General features: G+C 38.8%; 1 protein-coding gene across 2 annotated transcripts in view; it reads left to right on the forward strand.

Moving 5' to 3' along the window:
- Positions 1 to 6,922: 6,922 nt before the first annotated feature.
- Positions 6,923 to 22,827, forward strand: part of HMGCLL1 (3-hydroxymethyl-3-methylglutaryl-CoA lyase like 1) — an 83,828-nt gene continuing 67,923 nt past the window's right edge. For both annotated transcript variants that reach the window (XM_040060389.2, XM_040060391.2), the window contains exon 1: positions 6,923 to 7,083. In XM_040060389.2, the coding sequence (XP_039916323.1) occupies positions 6,979 to 7,083 (105 nt within the window). In that variant the 5' untranslated portion in view covers positions 6,923 to 6,978. The remainder of the gene's footprint in view (positions 7,084 to 22,827) is intronic.

Below are 22,827 nucleotides of genomic sequence, written 5' to 3' on the forward strand. Positions count from 1 at the left end.
CCCCTGGCTGAGCCCCCTTTCCCCCGGCTGAGCCCCCTTTCCTTTCCCCCAGCTGAGCCCCCTTTCCCCCAGCTGAGCCCCCTTTCCCGCGGCTGAGCCCCCTTTCCCCTGGCTGAGCCCCCTTTCCTTTCCCCCAGCTGAGCCCCCTTTCCCCTGGCTGAGCCCCCTTTCCTTTCCCCCGGCTGAGCCCCCTTTCCCCTGGCTGAGCCCCCTTTCCCCCAGCTGAGCCCCCTTTCCCCTGGCTGAGCCCCCTTTTCCCCAGCTGAGCCCCCTTTCCCCTGGCTGAGCCCCCTTTCCTTTCCCCCAGCTGAGCCCCCTTTCCCGCGGCTGAGCCCCCTTTCCCCTGGCTGAGCCCCCTTTCCCCCAGCTGAGCCCCCTTTCCCCCAGCTGAGCCCCCTTTCCCCTGGCTGAGCCCCCTTTCCCCCGGCTGAGCCCCCTTTCCCCCGGCTGAGCCCCCTTTCCTTTCCCCCAGCTGAGCCCCCTTTCCCGCAGCTGAGCCCCCTTTCCCCCGGCTGAGCCCCCTTTCCCCCAGCTGAGCCCCCTTTCCCCCAGCTGAGCCCCCTTTCCCCTGGCTGAGCCCCCTTTTCCCCAGCTGAGCCCCCTTTCCCCTGGCTGAGCCCCCTTTCCCCCGGCTGAGCCCCCTTTCCCCCAGCTGCCAACGGGGGAGAGAGGAGGCTGCAGCTCGGCAGTGCTGGCCACGTGCCCGGGGCCACAGCAGAGGGGGCCAAGCCATGGCCTGGCTTAATAGCCACTGGCAGCGGAGAAAGAAAGCCTGCAGCTTTGTAACTCGAAGCTGAGCCACGCTAAATGAGACCAAGGGGTGGAAAGGAGGACATCCACCAGCCTCTCCCATCAGCAAGGCTTTGCATCTCCGCATCCTGGGGCAGAGAGCACATGGCTACTGCAGGCCTGGGCCAATTTAACCTTTCCTAGCAACATGAAGCTTCCAAATTCTAATCCTTTTGTGAAAAAGGGAAGAAAGAGACAGAGTGGACATGGAAAATACACCACATGAAGTCAGTACATCAAGAGTGAAAGAACTGAAAATATTATTAAACAATGGGATCAAGGAAGTGGACATTTCTAACTGGACTTCTCTAGGGTTAACTATGGAGAAATGGACTGTTCCTTGTAACATCTTAATGTTGTTTGGGGGAATGCTGGTTCTAATCAAAACTGAGGACTGATATGATTGAGATTTAAGTAAGAATCTCAAAGCCCTCGCTCCTGAGTTAAAAGGAGATCTTTATTTCTTTTAAGATATAATTTTAGAGATAGAAGAAGAGAATCCTTGTTTTGTACTAGAAGAAGCATTCTTAAGCAGTACCCCAGATACACTGAGAGGCCCATGAGTAGCCAGGGGAAAGGCTGCTAATGGGTGGAATTGCACAATCTGCAACAATTCAGGGCAGTTGTAGATTTGTGACACTAGGAGCCACTAGACTGTTATGATCTTGTGGCGAGTGTCTCCATGGTACTCTAGAGAGACTCCTCTCCCAAAGTAATGAAGGATTATGTTTAAATGGTGAAACTGACTTAAAATCACAGGTTGTGTCTCCCTACGCTGTTTTATAAGAAAGTTAACACTGTGCAGGGGGAGGGAAGAGTGTTTTGGAGTTTCATTCTGTTTTGTTTTAGTTTTTTTCCCCAACTTTCTTTTTTCCATCCTTTTAGTGTATGTTAATAAAACTATTTATTTTTAAGCTTAAGCCTGCTTTGTTTTTTCTCGTAATCTTTCTCCCACAAAAAAAGAGAATAAACCCTAAGACCACTAAACTGAATTTGGCAACCAAAATTTAGTGGACGTAAACCCACTACAGCTGAGTAATGTTGGTGACAGAAGAAATAGAAAAATTCTAGTGTCAGACTGATCACTATACTAGAATTTAAACTGTGGCTATTGCTCTAGAAAAATTTAATGAGAGAGGCATAGCAATTTGGGGCATACTGCAAGTAATTTTAAAAGTACAGTTATATGGCAAATGCCTCAAAAAATCTCTCAAACACCTATTGCTGGCATGCCCACGAAACATGTTTTGCATGTTAACTTACTAATTAGAAGAATAAAATTTAAAAAACCAAGAACATGTAAATTTAGCTTTTGGGTTCATAACATCTACACACATGTGTGCTTTATTGGATAATGCCTAAGTCATTTTCACTTGCTGGACAAGTTTGAAATAGAGAAATTACGTATGGTTTGTAGAAGATGGTTCACTTGATACTAAAATATATATTAAAAATAAATCAGAAGACTTGCTCCCTAAGAGAACAGAAAAGATTCAGTCTTTAACTCTTTTTTCCTGTTTGGAAAGCACTACTTCCAGAATGCAGTGCAGGTACAATTTTCAGGTGGTTATTTTGTTCTGTTTTGACTAAACTCTGATAAATGCTTTCTATTTTAGAAGCAATGGATGTAGCATAAAAGCTGCCTCAGCATTTCTTTATCCAAGAAACATTTCCTAAGAGTAATTTATAGTTTCTCTTTATCCTTCATGATGTAAAAGGGTCACTTTTAAAAAAAAAACAAGAAAATTTGCTTCACTGACGATCAGTACTATTTTGTTGTATAAAGAGAGGAAGGAAATCAGAGGTTATTGCATCTTGTACCTTATAATCCCTATAAGAAATCACAACAGTATATATTGGCAGAGAAAACTGGGTGGAGATGGAGATACTAAGTACATTGATGTGAAAAAAAAGAGATGAAAACAAAGTCTGTACAACAGTAGGCAAAACACTTGCTCTGAAAAGCAAGTGTTAAATTTTATAATAGCACCTTGAAAATCCATTCAGGAATTGGCTCATAGTTTCTCCTGATACTGTCGAGTGGTAAGTCAGGTCACTGAGACAAAGAAATTACAGTCTAAATGATGGAGTCAGACAAGGGACATATTTGGTTCAGCAGCATTTCTATCAGTTATGGAAATATCTCAAATGGAAAATGTTATCCATAAATAAGCACTTTCTGCTACAATTCTCTGCTGTCCTTTATATACCTCACAACAATTTTATGCAGCTATGTATTGCTGGTACTTTGGACACCACCCAAAAGGGCTGCTGAGTACCATTTTTGCCAGTGTAAAATGTCACCACCCTTTACAAATGTAAAATAACATAGCTTATGACATGGGTCCTTTATAATGACTCTGTGTATGGGTGTATAAATATGAAACCAGGTCTAAACTCACAGAATTTCCTTCTTTTCCTATTTGATGTTGCATAGTAGTGTGAGACTCAAGTCCCTTAAAATTTGTCCCTTTTTGTGTTTGCTTGTGTTACATTGTAATCTAGTTGTCACAAACCCTGCCATCTTACCAAATTAGTGAAAGAATAGAGAAGAACAGGCTCCAACATCTGCCAAGACGTTAACTTGGACTTTCTTCTTGATTGTGTCTGTTTCAAATGCCAGGTGTCTATCACCTGGGATATAGTTTTACTTTGGCAAAGTAAATCTATTACTAACTCTCTGAAGAATGCCGTCTCTGAATGATGCTGCAGCTAATGGAATACTGATTTACTGCCACAACTGTAAAGGATATTTTTTAACATTGTGTTACACTTCCCATCAATTTAGATCAACCAGACCTACCATATGTGAGAAGTTATCTATATTTTTCTCCAATAAAACTGAAATGATGAAAGCTCTGCTTTCCCTGAGGTATGATCCAGCATTGGTAGCCCCATTGTTTTTCTGGGTTTTTTTTAGCCCTCATCTTTGTCAGGGCTGGAGCATATTATTCCTGCAATGCTTGCCAGAATTCTATGGCTTACTTGTTGTTTGAGACTCACCATATGTGTCTTTGATCCCTGCCTAGTAGGCACTTTGGCTGCTTGCCAGTTTGGCACTTATGATTATCATCAGTATGAATAGCTCCCTTGCTTCTGATTCTGTCCTTCTTGCTGTCATCAAATCACTCTTTAAACAACTTTCTTATTTTCTTTTAGATGCTTATAAACGATCAACCTATTTTTACCATGCCTTTCTTGGCCAAGGTTTTGTGTCACCCTGCAGGAAATCCAATAGCTTTATGTTTCCACTCCTAATGATCTGACTGCCAATTACCTGTGTAACTGCATGGGAACAATAAGGAGTACAGAAACATCTCTTGTGATAGTGCTTGGAGTTATTCTGCATATTACACAAATATGCCTGTTTTCCCCATCTGGTTGGCTTGGTGGCATGACTTCTATAGGAGGTAATTTATTTTAGTGAACAGCATTCCTTTAAATAAACGTTTTAAAACCTTTGACCAGAACACATTGTGAGCCAATGACAATGATAAATTCAGAGAATCAGAATGATAAACAGTTTTAAGAGACAGATGGAAAGCCAAAAGCCAGTCGTGCACAGTTTCTACTCACTATCCTGATACAGCACTAAACACATCTGAACCCTTCCATGTGTTCTGGTAAACTGAAGCTGTTCCAAAACGCTGTTGTTGAACAAAATATATGCAGAATCAAAAAAAGGGAACAGCACGGGGAACAAAAAAGTCCAGACCACAAGAAGCCCACGCCCTGTTACAGAAAGATCTGCCAGAAGTGTCCATTATTCTTTACATGACCCTGCAAACCCTTCAATTAGTAACTATACTGCTACTATCACAGGACAAGGGTATCTGCCTTCATGTTAACTCATGAAGTGGGGTGGAATAAGTTTTGTAGTATCTGCAAGCAAAGAAGAGTATCGTGATGATTGTGTGTGCCTAAAACACAATTCTCTTGGAGCTTCTTTCACTTTGTGCTGTCCAACGTGACTCACGTTTAGCAATAACAATCCATTTTAGCTCTAAAGATTTTAACACACAAGACCTTTTTCAATAGAAAAATTATCACACACTTCTCCCAAGAAATATGCATGTTTCTTCTCCCAAGAAATATGAATGTTTTATTTATATGTCTCTTGTTTTTGAAACAACTTCTTGCCTGAATTGAAAAATTCAGTGCAAAATTGAAAAAGGTGAAAAACAAATCCTGATTGCAGAGAGAATGAGAGGTAGAACAGAAAACAAATAATGAGAACCTGTTGCTTGAGAACTCAATTTGGGATTACTCTAGAATGCATCTGTTATATTTTCCTTCTCTGCCCAACAACACTGGGCTTTCAGATAAAGATGTTCTTTTTCAGCATTATGTGGATTCAGCACTCTGAGTCTTGAAGCAGGTTTGTGACAGTAATATTCACACTGGATGTTGGCTGGAAGAGCCTACCAAGGTTTTAAGCCATAGGTTTTTGCTTTTGTAGAAAAGCAAAACAGTAGCAGACATAAAAACAATACAATTAGAAGGGATTTAATGTAGAGAAAATAGCAGATTGATATATAAGTTACTTGCAGAGCATTACAATGCAGGTAATTGCAGAGGTATTTGTAAGAAAGATGATTAAAGGAAATAAGAAATTTGACTTTGGAAGTAACTCAAGTAACTCAACTTTGGAGTAACTCAAGAACAGATGAGGTAGGTAGGAGAGGTACACTTTATTCACAGATATACGCTTAACTTTCTTGCAAAGGCAGTTTTTATCCTTTTACCAGCTGGCTATAGAATGTACAGAGAAGTGAAAATGAAATTATTAATCTTAATAAAGTGCTTTTCCCTTAACATATACCACATCATTGTTAACTTTCTCTCACTGGGAGACAAACGAAGAAAGGCATGATTTTTTTGCCAGCTTCTCTGTATTTTATCCCTAACTATACAGGTAACAAGACCAAATCAAATCTTTTGCTGGTCTTTAACAAGACCAAAGCCAGCATTTAAATGGAATTTTGAACAGTGAAAATAAAAGCATGTTGAATTCACAAATTTTTTTTTTTTAACTGGAAAATGGCAGAAAAGATACTAACTGCATCAGATAAGACTCAGTAAAAAAACCTCCTGGCACTTTTCAGTGGCCAGATTTGAAATTGCAGAAATCACCACCAGTAATATTTTTAAAATTTTAGATTGTATTTTAAATATATTATTTCCAAAATGCCATGATTATCCTTGAAAAACAAATGCTTCCCAGCCAATCAATCAGCATCCAGTTTTGGTTTACAATGGCTGTGGAAATACAATTTTTAGATGCACAGAACAACAAGGATGAAATGCAAAACTGCAAAAAAAAAGATGGGGCTTTGAGAGCATCATGTCTGTCTGTGAAAAACTGAAATAGAGACTTGGCAGCAAACCTGATAATCTTGTGCGGAAAATGATTGACAGAAAGGTTAATAAATTTAACAAAATATCCCTGATACCCCAGAAAAGGAATGATCCAGGAACAAGCTTTGCTTGAGAGGAGTTTGGAAAGTTGGCTGACACAGTGAATGTAAGGGAGCAGACAAAATACAGCATGCTGCGGAGAGAGCTGTTGAAATCTGAATATATTACATTCACTATGCTCTAAGTTTTTGCTGTCTAAATGGAAAGCAGAAATGCCAGCGTGTGCACGAAGGACACACCTTCGTCACCCGGAGGCCCGAGTGAGCACGACCTGGTTTATCTCTTGCACAGCCCCGAGATGCCGAACAGGACACGTAGGTTCGGTCTGGAACCGGCCCTGTCCCTTCGAAGCCCTTGCTCCTCTCTTACCCCCCTGCTGCCCGAAGCCTTGCCAGGTCAGGCTGGGCCCGGTGTCCCGCGGGCGTGCGGAGAGCCGGGGGGATGTGGGGCAGGACGGCCGGCTGTCCTCCCCTCAGCGGTTTCTCCCACACGCACGCCCCGCGACTGCAGGCTCCTGCGGCTCCTCATCCGGGAAGGGGAGAGCGGCAGGAGGCGAGGGGAGCAGCAGGGCAGAAGGGGCAGGAGGCAAGGTGCGACAGGAGGCGAGGAGGGGCAAGAGGCGAACCCCGGGGCCGGCGGGCGTGAGACGGCAGCCGCCGCAGCCGCGCGGGAGGGGACGCGGCGGCGCTCGCGCTCCGCCAATCGCGGGGCTGCTGGCGCGCGGGCCGGGAGGCTGCGCCCACCCTGCGGCGGCGGCTGCCGGGCGAAGCCATGGGCACGGTGCCGTCCGCGCTGAAGCACTGCCTCAGCTACCAGCACCTCCTCAAGGAGCAGCCGTGGATCGCGGAGCCGTCCGCGGCCGCGCACCCCGCGCAGGTACCGCCCGGCGCGGGTCAAGGGATGGGACGGGGCCGGCCCCTGCGGGGCGCGGCCGCCACTAGGGGGAGGCGCCCCCTCGCCGCCCCCTCGCCGCCCCCTCGCCGCCCCCTCGCCGCCCCCTCGCCGCCCCCTCGCCGCCCCCTCGCCGCCCCCTCGCCGCCCCCTCGCCGCCCCCTCGCCCCTCAGGGACGTCCCCCGGGCCGCTGCTGCCCTTGCCCGCCGGCAGCGCCTGGCTCTTTCCTCTCCCTTCTCCGTCCCCTCTTTCCCCTCTCTTCCCTCTCTCTTTCCTTTTCGGAGCAGCTGGGGAGGGTGGGGAGGCCCTTACCCACCGCCCCCAGCCGCGCCGCTGGGCTGTGCCTGGCCAGTGTTTGAGCACACGGCCGGTGTTACACCGTGTTCCAGGCAGTGCGAACACAGCTGGGTGGCGCTGGGGGCGGTGAGGCAGTGGCAAACCCACCCAGCAGTGGTCCTCGCCACGTGTTATCATTCACTGTGTGAAAATCATAAAATGGCAGGGTGACACGCATTTCGGCGGGGCCGGGGCACTGCCCATGCTCCACGCGGTTTGTTTTGCTCAGCCGAGTGCGGCGGCCGCGTTTGCTGTCGAGGGAAGAGTCATTGCAGCGGTAGAGGTGCGGAGGCAGAGGCGGGGGTTTGTCACGGCGGGGTGAATGAAGGTGGCCTGTGAGCAGGTGTGGTCAGTGGCTGCAGGGAGTGTAGGTTAGATGAGGCGCCCGGGCAGGCTGCCAAATCAACGCCGTATAGGCCATGACTGTCCTAAACACGGCTTTGTAGGGGAAGTGAAGTTACCGGCGTATCCCCTGTGAACAGTCCAGCTCCAGTAATCGGTACTTCAAACCTTTAAAAACATAAGCCAAGCCTAGAACAAAATCGTGTAAACTATATTTAAATATATTTTTAATTTTCTTTTTTTAAGAGTACCTCTTGTTTGTTACATCTTCTGTTTTCAGATCGGCAGTGGGATCATATTTTTCTCCACTCTTTGGAAGTGAAATTTAATTACTAGGTATCATTGTGACTTCAGAGGTGGAGAGATGATGAAAAGTATTCTGAGTTGTATGAAAACTGGCAGCATTTTAATTTTGCTTCATGTGGTCTGAACCTCGTACCTCAAAAGATGCATGAATGGAATACCCCAAACTACATTGTTGGGACTTTGTATAGATAAGCCCCATACAGCTTCTAGCGACCATAATTCCCTGGAAATAGTGTCTATCCAGCATTAAGTTTTGGGGGAAAATAAACCAACTTTTTTTTTTTTTTTTAATGTTAAAGAAATAAAATAGAGTTAATGTACTTTTGTGTATTAGGCCTGAAGCAAGGCACTATAATTCTATTCATGTGCCCTCGCTACATTTTGGTGCATAATTTTCTTTCAAAAGATCTGAACACTTTTAAAGTTTCCTTCAAAATACCTTATTATTCCACTTGATTGTGTCAGTCTCTTTCCCCCTATCAGATGAAGCATTTGAAAAGGCTTTTGCAACACAGTGGATTTGCAGTCAAGAACAATTGTTTACTTCTTATCAGAAAATAGTACATTAAAAAAAAAAAGGTTTTCTTTATTGTAATGGATCATTTTGCTTAATTTTTGCAGTGCTGTTCTTTCATTTTCATCATAATTTTTCTTCCTCCGAGGATACAGAATAATGTCTTCATCTGTAAACAGCAAACATGAGAATCAACAGCAGACATCCTCCCTGTGCACATTGATATGGGTGTGAGCTGCACAGTGCACTAATTAAATCCAGAGTTGGTCATTGTTCATGTTTTAACATTTGCTTCTGCATTACCTTGCTGTGATTTTACATGAATCTGTTCAAATTTCCATTTTTCTCACATGAATTCTTTAACAACCCACAAAGGTTTTCCTCATATAGAAGTGCATTCCATACCAATCCTGTTCAAGAAAAAAAGTGTTTCTTGTTATGTGATCTAGAAACTGTACTGGCTCAAGTAGTGGTAAAAGGTTTTGTTGGTCTTTTTCTTTTTTTTTTTTAATGGCCAGTGTATGCAAGATAGTTATGGCAGCACCACTATAATTATATTTATGTGGGTACTCTAAGAAATAAAATAGGAAAGGGGGTTTAGGTGCAAGAACAGTTTCCCAGAAATAATGTTTTCATGGCTGATAAAAGTAGTTTATTTATTTGCCGAAATATTTTTAGGAGTTCCTCAGGATTTTTATTTAACCAGCAAGTAAAATGTAAATGTTGCTGCCAGGCCTCTTGTAAAAAATAAAATAATTTTATTTTGTCTAAAAACCCCAAATATATAAAAGATTTGGTTATATACTGCGCTGACTAATTTGTAGTCCTGTCTAGGTTTAACCACTTGAAGCTCTACTGGAAGTGAAATAATGGGTTCTAAAGTGAGTAGTGGGTTGTCTTAATCTTTGTTTTCCCTCATTTTTTCTGTTTCATTTAGCCAACCATTTTTGTGGTATTTTTAGAACAATATTTGACTTAAAGAGATAGAATTGCTTGAGCAGTAAAGTTATTAAAAAGGAGAGAGGAAAAATAATAGGTAATTTGGCTAGGTGGCTAAGTAGACAGTAAATAGAAATTTCTACTACCTATTTGTAGAAGTTACTTATAGCTATTTCAGTCATTTAGACTGTATTGTGTCAAAAAATTACTGAACACCTGACTAGTCAATGAGACACCACATTCCTGTTGCAGTGTGTTCATCTTTCTCCATATTCTTAATTTCTTAACCATTTGTTTCAGAATGCTTCCGTTATGCTTCACACAAGGAATACAGTTCAGCTTAATTTTCTTCATTTTCTTAGCATTACCCCAAAATGTACATGGTTTTTATTAACAGGTCCGATTAACTTAATATTAAAGGTCTGATTTATTTTTACTAAATAAGAGCGATAGTCACAGGAGAATGTGTTAAATATATGGATTTATATCAGAACTCTAAAATGTGCTGGCATCTATGCAGAAAAGAGGTAGCTGTAGATACTGCAGTATTGGGAAGATTTCTGCAGTGTCAAGGTCCTTACTGATGGTGGCTCACAGGACTTGACCAGAATGTGTAACGTACTTTGTGGTCTTTTTTGTGAAATGCTCAGGCTGAGCAGCGGGAAAGATGTTTGTCTGCTGCTGGTATTCTCTGTTTCAGCAGGAACCTTCTTGCTGGAGAAGAGAAGGTCTGAGAATAACTGACATTGGTCTTATCTTACAGACCTAATGTTACATTTTCATGTAGGCTAGAATGGAATTTTGATGCACTAGGAATATGCTAAGGACACAGTAGGGAAGAGCTGGATGGCTAAAGAAGTGTAAAAGACTGGGATGAAATTCAAGGATACAGAATGATTAGGTGCTTTTGAGACCTATAGCCCAAATTAGAAACTTTGACTTTATTGTTAGAAGAGATTGAAGAATAAATTTGAAATCCTCACAAATCATAAGTTGACTATGAGCTGCCAATATAGCTGTTAAAAAAATCAAGTTAGGTCCTCAGATAGAGTAGATCAAGTATTTCCAGTCAAACAAGGAGATGTTGATGCCATTGCAAAGAAACTGTTTCTGTTCAGTTTTGATTAGTCATGTTCAAGAAATTGAATTCCAGCTGGGATAAATGAGGTCTTGCACCACTGGAAAGATTGGGAAAAGGGAGGTGAAATGTAAAATGACTTAGGTTTGTTTGATGTCTAGTGTTAAGATCGGGAGGATGTGCAGGCAGGGTGGGAAGAAGAGGAATTAGCTGCTTAAAATAAAGGAAGATATTGCTACCTACAAACACACGCTTATACTCAGTCCATGTAATAAATATAAAGCAGAAATTTCAAAGCAAATTATCAATTCGTGGAATTCTTTAGGAGCTTTGGATTCACAGTAATGAGGATATGATTTAGGTTTACTAAAAGGATTATATGATGTGGTTTCCATAGTAGTGAAAATTATTAGGTTTTTAAGAACTTTTAAAGATTATATAGTAAGGAAGAGAGGACTAGATATTTAAATGTTTTAAATAGAGACAATTCCATGTCCAGTTTTTTTAATTACATTGCATGGCTTACGATAGTTTGTTAAGGTCAGAGTGTCAACTTTAATGTGAGTACTCATTTGCCCCTTTAAACTAGGGATTTCTACTCTGCAAGAAGGTAGTGGTTAAACATAGCTAAATTTTAAGTATCTTTTTCTTAAACCCTTGCATGTATGTACTACTAGCTAGGTAGTACATAATGGGTATAGTAAAATAAGAATATATTAGGAGTCGTGGTTTGGTGGGGGCTACCTACACTTACAACAAATAAAGCAAAAAGACAAAAATAAGACTTAGGCTGTCATATGGAATGCAGAATCTAGAATCATTAACAGTTGTTCAGGATATTACTATTGGAAACTGGAGAGGAACAGAAATGCTAGGTGCTAAATACGTAAAATAATGTGCAATAACTTGGGTCCTCTAATTTAGACAGCTAACTTCTGTTTCAGAGCCTTGATTGCAATGATTTATATGCTACATGCCTAAATATCCTGACTGAAAATGCACAGACTAAGATTCCCTTGTCTCCTCACTGCATGACACACTTGGATCAAGAGATGCACACAAGTGTCTTACTTTTGCAGTTTTAATTTGCTAGTTTAGATTTGTAACAGATTCTCATGTTTTAAACATATGCTAGAAACCTCTCAAATTTATTTTTGAAGTAACTCAAGAATTCAAATTACAGCATAAAAAGAAGAGGGATATGGTATTATGTAACCTGGGAGGAGACAGCCAATCTCTTTTATTTGAGTCTTTTAGGTAGACCTCAGAGGAACTGATTTGAGACATACTGTATTTCATGTTCTTTTTACCTCCGTGTAATTATGTATTCCAGGAATAAATTAACATTTTCAGGCTCTCATCAAATATTTAGGCTATTTTAATTTTTTAATTTATCTAGTTGAGAAGTACTATAAGACTGATAACAATATTGTAAATTTGCTAATTTACCATGACAGTTACTATACATTGTTTACACTTTTTTTTTTCTTTTTAATCTGATGAAAATTGCATATAAGTAAAGAAAAAACAAGATAGTTTGGTAGTTTTCCTGGACTTTATGTTGCGGTTTTTGTTTCTTAACTCTTTCAAAGGATGGCATTATTTAAAGATAATTAATGAAAAATTTATAGAGAAAGTATGTTAATTTCACTGGGCAAAGATCTTTTTTTTTCCTCTTTCCTTTGCCCACCATTCTTATCTCATTCTGTGTTTCCTGACCTTGTGTTGTCTTTCATATAACCTACGACCAAATAATTGATCACTAAAACACTACAAAATTCCTGGTTTCCAGTCCTACATTCTTCCAGCCCCTCTGTATTCTCCTACATGCAGCGGCCTTGTCATCACAGAACTCATTAAATGGATCTTTTTCTCAGTGAATCCATTACAAGAATGTGCCAAAAATGGGACCTTTTTTCTTCCTTTGTTGCAGATTCCAAGGAACATTTATTTTCTTAGTGTTCATGAGATGTAAAGCATACAAAATCACTATGAAAATAAAAGAATAAGCTAGAATATATTACAATTACAACTCTATCTCCTTCAAAGCCTAAATATGGGCACAGTGATGTTAATTTCCTCGCATGCCAGCTCAAGGAGGAGGATTGATTTTAGACACCCCACATATCAAATCACCATTTTAAAATTCATGCATCTTGGGATCATCCTTTTCTCATTGCTTCACCTGGGAGTGAAGATAAATGAATTGCCAAAGATCAGTCAGATCCAAATTTAATTCCTACTGGAATAAATAAGAATATCTTTTAGTATGGATCTTATTTACAATTTGTTGATCTTCCGTCTTTCAGTTTTGGTAAGGAAATCTCACCTTAGAAGGTTACTGTACCAGCTGGTCAGACATAGAAGTTTTCATAAAGCAAAGTATTTACTGCTCCTAGTTAATCAAATTTTCTGATTTTGAATTGTCTGATGTGGTTACTAATAAATAGTAGTAACTGTTGTCGCTATAGTGGCTTGTATCTCACTTTAGGGTTTTTTTCACTTTGAAGGAATGCTGAGCACCTAGAATGCTTAAGGGTGGAATGCTGCATACCTAAGATGAAGTTACATTTATTTTCTCTACATTTTAATGATAGGACTATTTTTTTGGTGCTTCCGAGGAAAAATGTAATTTTAACTCTTTCAGCACCTGGGTTGAAAGATTCACATGTTTATGGAAGTGTGTTTGAATTTCATTTTATATGTCAATATCATGCAATAAGAAGCTGGTGCAGTGTAGGTACAGTCCAGAGATAAAGCTGAGTTCCTGTCATCCATACTTCTTTCACTGCATAAATATTTGAGGTGTTTAAACAAGGTGATGATTCTCTGTAATTTTAGGAACTGAAGGCTATTGAGAATCTTTAACATGTCAAGTATGAAAGAAGTTGTGTTTAAAGAAACTGTGGAGGGCTTCATTAGTACTTTAGGCTGTGTCGAATTCTCTTCTATATTTTAGCTCTCTCATTCATTTAACAAAGGTATAACATTTTCTGTAGCATCCTTCTTTTCCCCAAATGTATATTTTAAAAGATACATGAAATATGAAAGAGATGATGTTGTGTGGTATTGTGAACTTTCTGGGAAAAATGTGCCACCTTTAAAATTTGCTGGTGCACATGATAATATAGATGTGGACCTTGACATGTACTGTATGAGTTACTTAGGTAGGCTCATCAATTTATTGAACCTCAGAAAATGCTAGAACAGAAAAATAATAATTTTTAGAATGGGAATAAAAACTATGCAAAAATTTGTAGGAAAAGGTTCTCTCTTTCTGTCTAATCCGTCCATCCTCTGTCATTTTGGAAAACTAATCAGGATATTGACATCTGAAATTTTTGAGATGAGAGCATGATCAAAATCAGATTTTCATACTCTGCGAAATACCTGTAAAAAATTTAGCATTTTTGGTTTTCAGCAAAAGGGAAATATTTTATTACTGCTGTGTTAATGTATGCTTCTATAGCCCTTTTGGGGTAGAAATGCCAAAATGGTGCATACGTTTTCAAATTAAACACTGCAGTAGAGATTAAGGATTTTTTTCTATTTTGTCATATGTTGATAGGGACATAACATGCAATGAATAATAAAAAAAAAATACATAAGATATTATTAATAAATGTTATATTATCTGGTCTTTTAATCAGTCACTTTAGAGGAACGAGAAAACTGCTAAATGCATGGTTTACACTTCAAAAAAATACTTCCAAGGACAGTTCTAAGGTTTGTCTTTCAAACTTAAGTTTATTACAGTTAGAGGTAATCAGCTCATAGCTTTTCTAACTTTTAATGGGTTAGGCATTGTATCAATGGTGAAGATTTGGATTAACATTTGGGACAAAATTCAAATGTTGCAAAAGATGGAAAAGATGCTGCAGGTGATAAGACGGATATGTTACTTACTCTTGGAATGTTGTTGTAGCTGATACTATTTTTAGATAATTGTTAAATGGAGGGGTTTTTTTGTTGTTGTTGTTGTTGTTGTTGGTTTTTTTTTTTTTTTTTTTTTTTCCGTTTGATGTAAATGAATGAAAGTTACTCCAGTTGTGGCATTGCATATGAATTTATTTGGGTGAAATATTCTTATGAGAGTCACTCTCAGCAGCTCTTGTGACAAAACCAGAGATTTATTACATGCAAAAACTGCTAAAAAGTGCACTGGTGAAAAAACTGTGCTGGGTAGACATTTCTTCTTTGAGTGAGGTTTGTTTTTTTTTTTTTTTTTTTGTCCACAGATGTTAGCTGTTTTGTGTGGGAATAAAGGTGTTAGTTTATGCATTTCTTGGAAAAAGATGTTTAAAGGCTTTGAATGGATGAGATGTGTGGACTGAAGCGCCAGAGGACATTATCGGAATGTTAGGTGAAGCCCATAGGGAAATAATTCAACAGCAGCATCTGGAAAGGAACTGTATGTGGCTTTAGGGCTTACTTTTAATACAAGTAGTTAAGCTGAGTTTAAATATAGGTGTTAGTATGTGAGAAATGGAGGAACAAGGTAAATGATGAAGGTATATCATGTGGAACACTGGGATTAGGGAAGAGATTAAACAGAATCTGCAGCTGATCACAGCTGAATTTTTAAAACCCTGGAAACACAATTTGAATTGAACTATATACTAGCTTCATCGAAAGTAAAGCAGCGTACATGGATATTTTATTGGGGAAAGAGAAAACAGAGTATAGGCCTGTTCATTGGCCTTGGGATGTCACTTTTGCCAGAATGGGATGAATGAATATGATGGAAAGTCAAGCTACTAAGCCAGTTGGCGGTTGGCTATGCAGGGACAAATCAACTGGTGATTGAGAATTTTCTCTTGTCTCCCTGCCATTTTTTGATATTCATGATTTGATTCAATTTCTTAAACACTCCTGGCTGGTGCCATTTGAGGTGCCCTAAGGTAGCTGAGATGGTTTACAGAGTTGGCAGGTATTGAATAGGATTTACAGGAGACTCGTACTCTCTGGCACAACAGCTAGAGGTCAAGTCAGATGCATCCCAAATGCACAAGGATGCCTGTAATTAGCCATCTGACTTGTGCCCCTAGCGTTTGCTGAGTTATTGGGTATGCTTCTGGCCATTGCTTGCAGTGCTAAGTGGCTTCATTCAGTTGCCCATTCTTCATTGATGAAGCCATTTAAGATGCCCTGTAATATCCTCCTTTATCTCCAGCTTCCAAAAAGTCTCAGGTCCTGTGTCCTGCATGCTGTGTTTAGGGAACCTTAAGACATTTTATGTGATTATATACATTGACCACAGGGATACATAGGACACCTGTAGACATAACTGTGTAAATACTTAAGTTCAGGTGTTTTGAAGTCCATTTGAGTCGTATCATTAAGAACATTTCAGGACATTTTGAGTTTAATGAGTGGTATGGCTGCATTGCCATTTAGTCCACGTAGTATTATCTATTGTCAGTGTTCAGAAAAATCCTTCAGTTAAGATTATGTGTCACAGTAAAATGAAAGTACTGCTAATAGTAGTACTATTAGATATTTTTCCTTTTTTCTTGTCTTTAGTTAACGCTGGTCTTACTACCAATTTTACAACATACATTTCTTTCTCATCAGTTGAGCACTTTATTATCCAGAATATGAAGTTTTAAAAAACTCCAAACTTCCTGAATGTGCAAAGTCTATAAGTGAAAGCAATAAAAAAATTTTAAAAAATCATGATGCATTTTGCCATGACAACCCTTAATCTTCTCAAACATTCTGAAGTGATATGTTTCCAATTTGGTTTTGTCTTTGTCATAGTTCCTCCAGTACCAATATATTTTCTTTTACTTGTTCCACTTCATTGTTTTCAGGTTTGCATGATTAGAATGTGCTAAAAATTACTATTGCATTACTATTTACTGTAGTAAATTAGAAATTTAACCAGTTCAGAAGATGCTGTGACATATCATTATTACATGAGTATTTTTTAGTAAGCTCTTAGAGAGTGATAATTTATTTTAAATGTTTATTTAAAAACTGCACCTTATATATTTTTAAAATTCATATAAGGAAAACTTTTACAGCCTTAAATTATTTACAGTGAAATTGTAAGAAAATTATATTATTTAAATATGCTCACATTTGACTAATTTCATTGTGAAAATGGAAGATTTTTATAGCATCAAGAATGGTGTAGTATTCAAGTTATAATTTCCTTACCATTATTGGGAAATTCTTATGATAACACTTCATAGATTTTTTTCTCTAAAGAGCTTTATAAATTTTAAATTCTCCTGGAGGATGAGTTGCCAACAGTGATGAAATAAATTACCACTAAAATACTGTCATTTTAATCAGTGTCTTTTTGAAAGAGAGCTATGGAAAACATAGTGGTAGGCCACCTGTACTTGAATTCATGATTTACTTGATTTTTTAGGCCCAGCCTTTGGACACAGAATATGATTTTGATTGCAATGGTAATGGAGAATAGTTGATTTACTTTCAGCTTTTAATTTTAATTCTTACAGAACTATGCATAAACCACTTTTATTGACAGTGAGTTATTTAGAGATACTTAACCTGATAGGGTGGATGGGCTGAATTGTCAGTATATTAATTCCCCCCCCCCCCCCCCATTGATATCCCAAAGTATTTTAAAGAACAAATTATTCGCACATGTTGGATTTGTAATGATGATCATGCCTCTGCTTTTTCAATGTGTGTGGAAAAACACCACTCTTTCTTCCTTCTAGAATTCTGTCTTTAGTCTTGCCTGTAAAACACCATACACACCGTAATACTATTACCATAAATAATAGTAAAGGAAAGTGTGGGAGGTTTTGGCTCCAGTGTCATCAGTATGCTGTTGATCTCCATTCTCTGTATCCTTTTAATCCAGCCCAGATGGCAGAGTATAATTGCTTTTCCAGTCTTTGACCAAGATAGGGTTATGGATGAAAGTGAGTTGGCTGTAAATCAGCTTGGTTAATGGAGAAATGCTGCTTGTTAGCCAAGGGAAGCATTTAGGGAAGTAGAAAAAGGTAATGTATACACCATGTCCTGAAAATACATTTTTAATTTTTGCTGAAGTGACTGGCTGTGTTGGCCTCCTGGTAGTAATAGAGGTTTCTAGTACTATTTATTATTAATTTCATTGTAACACAAGTATGGTTGCCTATGCCTCTGCTACCATCTGATGCTACTAATAGATTCCTTGATCATTATTTTTCACTTTATTAAAAATTGTCTGTGACTACAGCACATCTATGTGCTTTTTTAGGTTGCATGAACTGTTAGCTGTAATTTGGGTATTCAGATCTCTTCTATTCCAGGTACTCTACATTTGTTGAAAACAGCAACAAATGTTTTTTAGAAGGTGTCAAGTCATCAGTGATAATTCAGAAAGTTCAGTCTCATCCAGGAGACCATTATTTGACAAATGTGGACTTTTTGTTGTACGGTTATGAATGAATTTTTATGAAATACAGACATGAATATTAAAGAAGGGTTTTTTTGTTTTCAAAGATAGTGAACAATCTTTTGACTTGATTTGATCTTTCTGTTTGTCCCATATTGCTACTTTTTTTTTTTTTTTTTTTTTTTTTTTGAGAGGGAGAGCATCCAACATCATGGCAGAGAAATGGATGGACATGGTTTCCAGTTACTCTCAGAACTAGCTGTGTTAGACACTCAGTCTCCAGTTCCTGAGATTTCCTCCTTTGAAGAGCTGTCAGAACAGCAGTTTTGTTAGCCTGCCATGTGCCTGTGGAATTTTCTGACCCACTGGAGCTTGTGTTTGGTAAATTTTAAGCCATGACCACAGGAGATGTCTGTGTGACTCTATGCTGACATGTAGTAAGTTGTCCTTGGCTGCATTGTTAGGATGTAAACTGTGATTTTTTGATGATCACTATTTAAAATGTGTAATGTATATAATTCCCATTTCTTCTCTTTGCCTATTAAAGGGAAAAACTTCTGGGGGTCTGTTACTATCGTCAAAATTGCTTCATAGATATTTTCCAGTATACCTTCCCTGGTTTTATTTCTATTGAGTTATGAAAATAACAATGAAATGTCTAAATTAATAATAAATCTTAAGTGTTGAAAACTATATGCTTTATCTTTCCCCATATTTATTTATATTATTTGAAATACTACAAGTAGTTGTGTTTTATGTAAACTTACATGTGTTTCTTCATAAATGCTTATATTAATAGATTTTGCTCATGACTTATATAAAGTGGGAAATACTGCTTTATTGATTTTCTATCCATCATAGCCTTCACTGTATCCCTGAGATAACTCCACCAGTTAAGTTGTGCTGTCATTTCACCATATCTATGCTTTGTACTGTTTTGGGGTTTGAAAGCAATGTATGAAAAGTTACAAAGCACGGATTTAATCAGGACTAGAACTAAAGAATATAGGCTATAAATTCATGGCTTATGTCCTTCTACTCAGAAAAATACATGCCTGGCATAGTAGTTCAGTGTAGCATGTCAGTTTGGGAAGGAACACTTCCATTTTGTGTTCTCTTCAAGTAACAGAGAGATCAAGAAGAAAATCTAGTTTATGAAGAAACTGAGAAGGTCATAAGGAAATAGAGAATAATATTGTTGCAAGATCAGTATGGTAACCCATGTAATTTGTTTGATTATGAGTAGTAGTTTCAGAATGCATTCCAAAGCCACAACGCAGTAGAAAAAACAGTGAAGAATCTTTAAGCTTGTTTACTACTTCTGAACTCTGCACTTCCTCATGGAAGGAGAAAATGAGTAATAACCTAAGAAGGAATGTGAGTTTTGTCTTCAATGTGATATGAAAAGTACAACAGAAAACAACTTTCACCCTCTCATACATTTTAAAATGTATTATTATTTTATTTTATTCTTATGATTTTAAAATAAAAGTGAAAGTAGACACCTCCAAACAGTATTCAAATGTATGATTACCCTTTCAATTAAACAAAACAGTTTCAGGCTTTTAGTTTATGTGTGTTCATAGTTCAAGCTGAGTTCACTTCATTTGGTTATATGAGGTAAATTGTGTACTGGAGGCAGCTGCAGGTTCTGGTTTCCCATCCATTAAGTACATCCACTGTAAGCAAAAGAGTAAACTACAAATCACAGAAAATAATCAGCAGGTGTTCCACCCAAAGTATGTGAGAGTTGATCTCTTCTGATCTAATATAAAGGAAAATAGTCTGAGAAGTGAGGAATTCCTCCTGTTCCCTCTCTCAGACTCCTGCAGAGAGAGATTATATTGATTTATTAACTCTGTAGCTGTTTACAAAATGTGCTATTTTGTGTTTGTCTGAAAGAAATATTCTTTCTTATAGAAAGGAGTTCCTTATTTGTTTTGCTACATCTCACTAAATTTTGCAAAAACCAGGGACGTACTGTGCTGTGAAATTGGTCTGCAAACCTAGTACCTCTGTGGCAATTATGTGATAGGCGATTTAGCACAATTGCATATTATGCTTAAGTTATCTCTATTCTAAACATGGTTCTGTTCGTGTATCAGACAGAGCTCTTTTACTATTGGATTTTGGTGTATATTTTCATGTCAAACCCTTGTTCATTGCCTGAATAAAGCATTATTCTTTGTGATTACTGTCACAGCATCTGATAGCTCTAGCCTCCAGTGGGTAAGGAGATAAATCAGAGAGTTAATACACAAAACACTAATGTTCAGTTGTATTTTATGAGTGCTGCTACTCTAATCTGAAAAGTGTGATATTTCTGGCCTCCATCAACAAAGCTAATCCTTAGGGTGCTAGTCATTAACAACAACTATACTTTTGTTTTAGGCGCACCTAATAGAAAGGTTCAAAGAAAGGGAGAAATAGGCTGCATTCTAATCCCGGCCAGTTTGCCTTGGGGTAAAGAAATACTCAAGGAGTATATATCTGAACTGGATGTCAAGGAACAAGGTTCAGATGTAACAATGAACTCTAGAATAAGAAATTTCTCTGTCACGGAGCAGTGAGGGCCAGCAGCTCCCTAAGGGATGGACGTGAGGGTGGTAACAGGCAGGTCACCAGGCAGTCCTGTAGGAGCTAAGTGGGGTGAGAATGGTAGGCTTAGGTTGGTATCCTAGAGGGTAGGTCTAGAGGGGGTTCAAGCACGAGTTCAGGTCATGGGATGAGTTTGTGGTATTAAGGGAGGTCCAAGGTTACAGCTGGGAGTACAGGTCAGTGATTCATGGTCAGGCTTCAGTCCAGTGGTATTAGAGTTGGACATGTGACCCTGTGGCCATCAGGCAGGTCCATAGTGATGAGAGAGGTCCAGGGTCAAGCTGCAAAATTGGCCCATGGGTCTAGGTATGGATTGATGTGAATTCTGTTTACAGGGGAGTCATGGGAAAACAAGGAGGCAAGAATTAAACTGGTCTGATTTGCTTCTAAGGTGTAGTTTGGGCAGGAGAGTAGAGATTGTGCCAGTTGCTCCAAAGAGATGCTCTGAAATGACTTAGTATCATCTTCATTGGACTGATGCTACCTAAGTATTCAAGTGCTATATGATGCCTTTCATATATCTGGAAAGTTATTGATGTGTAGGATAGGATATAAGCTACAGAGAGTGTATTTTGGATTGAAATTGTCTGCTACAAACAGTGAAGTTACTTCCTTTCTTCTACATCTTTATCTGTCTTCCAGTTATTCAGAGAGAAAGAATTTAATGGCAAAGGTGAAATCAGCGGCAGGATGGATTTGGAGTCATGTCAGCAAGAAAGGCTGAAAATTTGATTTAGGATGACAGAAGGAATATATTCTCTACTGAAGCAATGAGGAACTCAAAGAAGTTCCTCTGATTTCTCTTGATAACTCATTAGATGATACATAGTTCATCTGATGGAATTGTTTGCTTGGGATTATGACACCTGAATTACGATATAAGTAGCTATCCATAGTATCTGAAGTTCATGTGATAGCCACTGCAGGCATGGGACAGGTCTCAATTGCCTAAACATAGATGCCTAATGCCGTTGGAAACACAAAGGATATAGGAGACATCTTTCTGGGGTAGTGTTATTCTATACATTGTAATATGCGCAAGAGACCTATGCCCTTCTGGAGCGTCCTTCTAGCAGTTAAACAAACCTGGCAGTTGAGATCATCAGCAGCTAGGTGTGAACCTTAGGATAACCTGACTTATTTTTTATCTCCATCAGCCATTTTGGAGCTTTTTTAGCTGAAATGGCAATGTAGCCCTCTGTTATGCCTTCATAAATGTGCACGGGGGGATCCACTTAGAAGCTCAGTTAGTTACCCAACAGATGCTTGTCAGTTTAATGACATCTTGACAGATTTGAAATGAGACCTGCAGTAAATGGACAAAGTGGGACCGTGCCATTTCTGAGCAGTGCTTGGAGGCCGGAACTCTGAAGTCATCCAGAATGACTCCAGGTAGATCTATTTAGACAGCAGCAATGAGGCACAGTTTCTTAACCTTGACCTGAATAGCTTGTCTGCTGTAGCTTTGGAAGAATCATTCTAAAGAATTTTCAAAAGGAATGGCGATATATTCCTGTGAAAGAAGTGAAATGGTGAAAGAAAGCAAGAAAGAATAGAAAGGAAGAATGAAAGAAAACGAAAGAAAGGACAGAAAGAGAAAGATTAAGATGAGGGAGAGAAGAATGAAAGAAAGAAAAGAAAGAAATTAAGAAAGAAAGCAATAGAAGGATAGAAAGAAAGGAGAGAAGGAAAGAAGGAAAAGAAAAGAAAGAAAGAGAAAAAGAAAGAGAGAAAGAAAGAAAGATGGTTTTCTGCTTTTTAAAATTTGTAACTCTGTCCGTGAGTAGTGTAGATGAGTGTGACTTGAATGTTCATTTTGTATAAGAATAGTTTTCTTAATACGGCAACATTTTTTTCCAGTCTTTTAGGCATTCCTTATTAATGTAATTTGTTACCTTTTGATTCTCATCAGAATACTTGACAGAATTATTTTTTCCAAATCTTAATTTCTATTTTCTAAATAAAATTAAAAGTATTTTTCTTTATTTATGAGTTAATATTATTTGTACTTTATCACCTTTAAAGTCCTTTATCATTAAAGTCCTCTTTTTCAACAGGATTAGATCAGACAACTGGCCACTCCAGCAGCATAAGCATAATTCTTATAGTTTAGTTAAATTCCTTTTTATTTAAAATCATATTTCTTATGTTTTCTATATGAATTACTTTTACTGTAAACAACCCTGCAACAATAAGAAGTAGTATACCAGCAGATTATATTGGAATCTAATAATTAATGTAAATGACAGTGAAAA

The sequence above is a fragment of the Hirundo rustica genome, chromosome 3 (genome assembly GCF_015227805.2).
Source record: "Hirundo rustica isolate bHirRus1 chromosome 3, bHirRus1.pri.v3, whole genome shotgun sequence".
Lineage (NCBI taxonomy): Eukaryota > Metazoa > Chordata > Aves > Passeriformes > Hirundinidae > Hirundo > Hirundo rustica.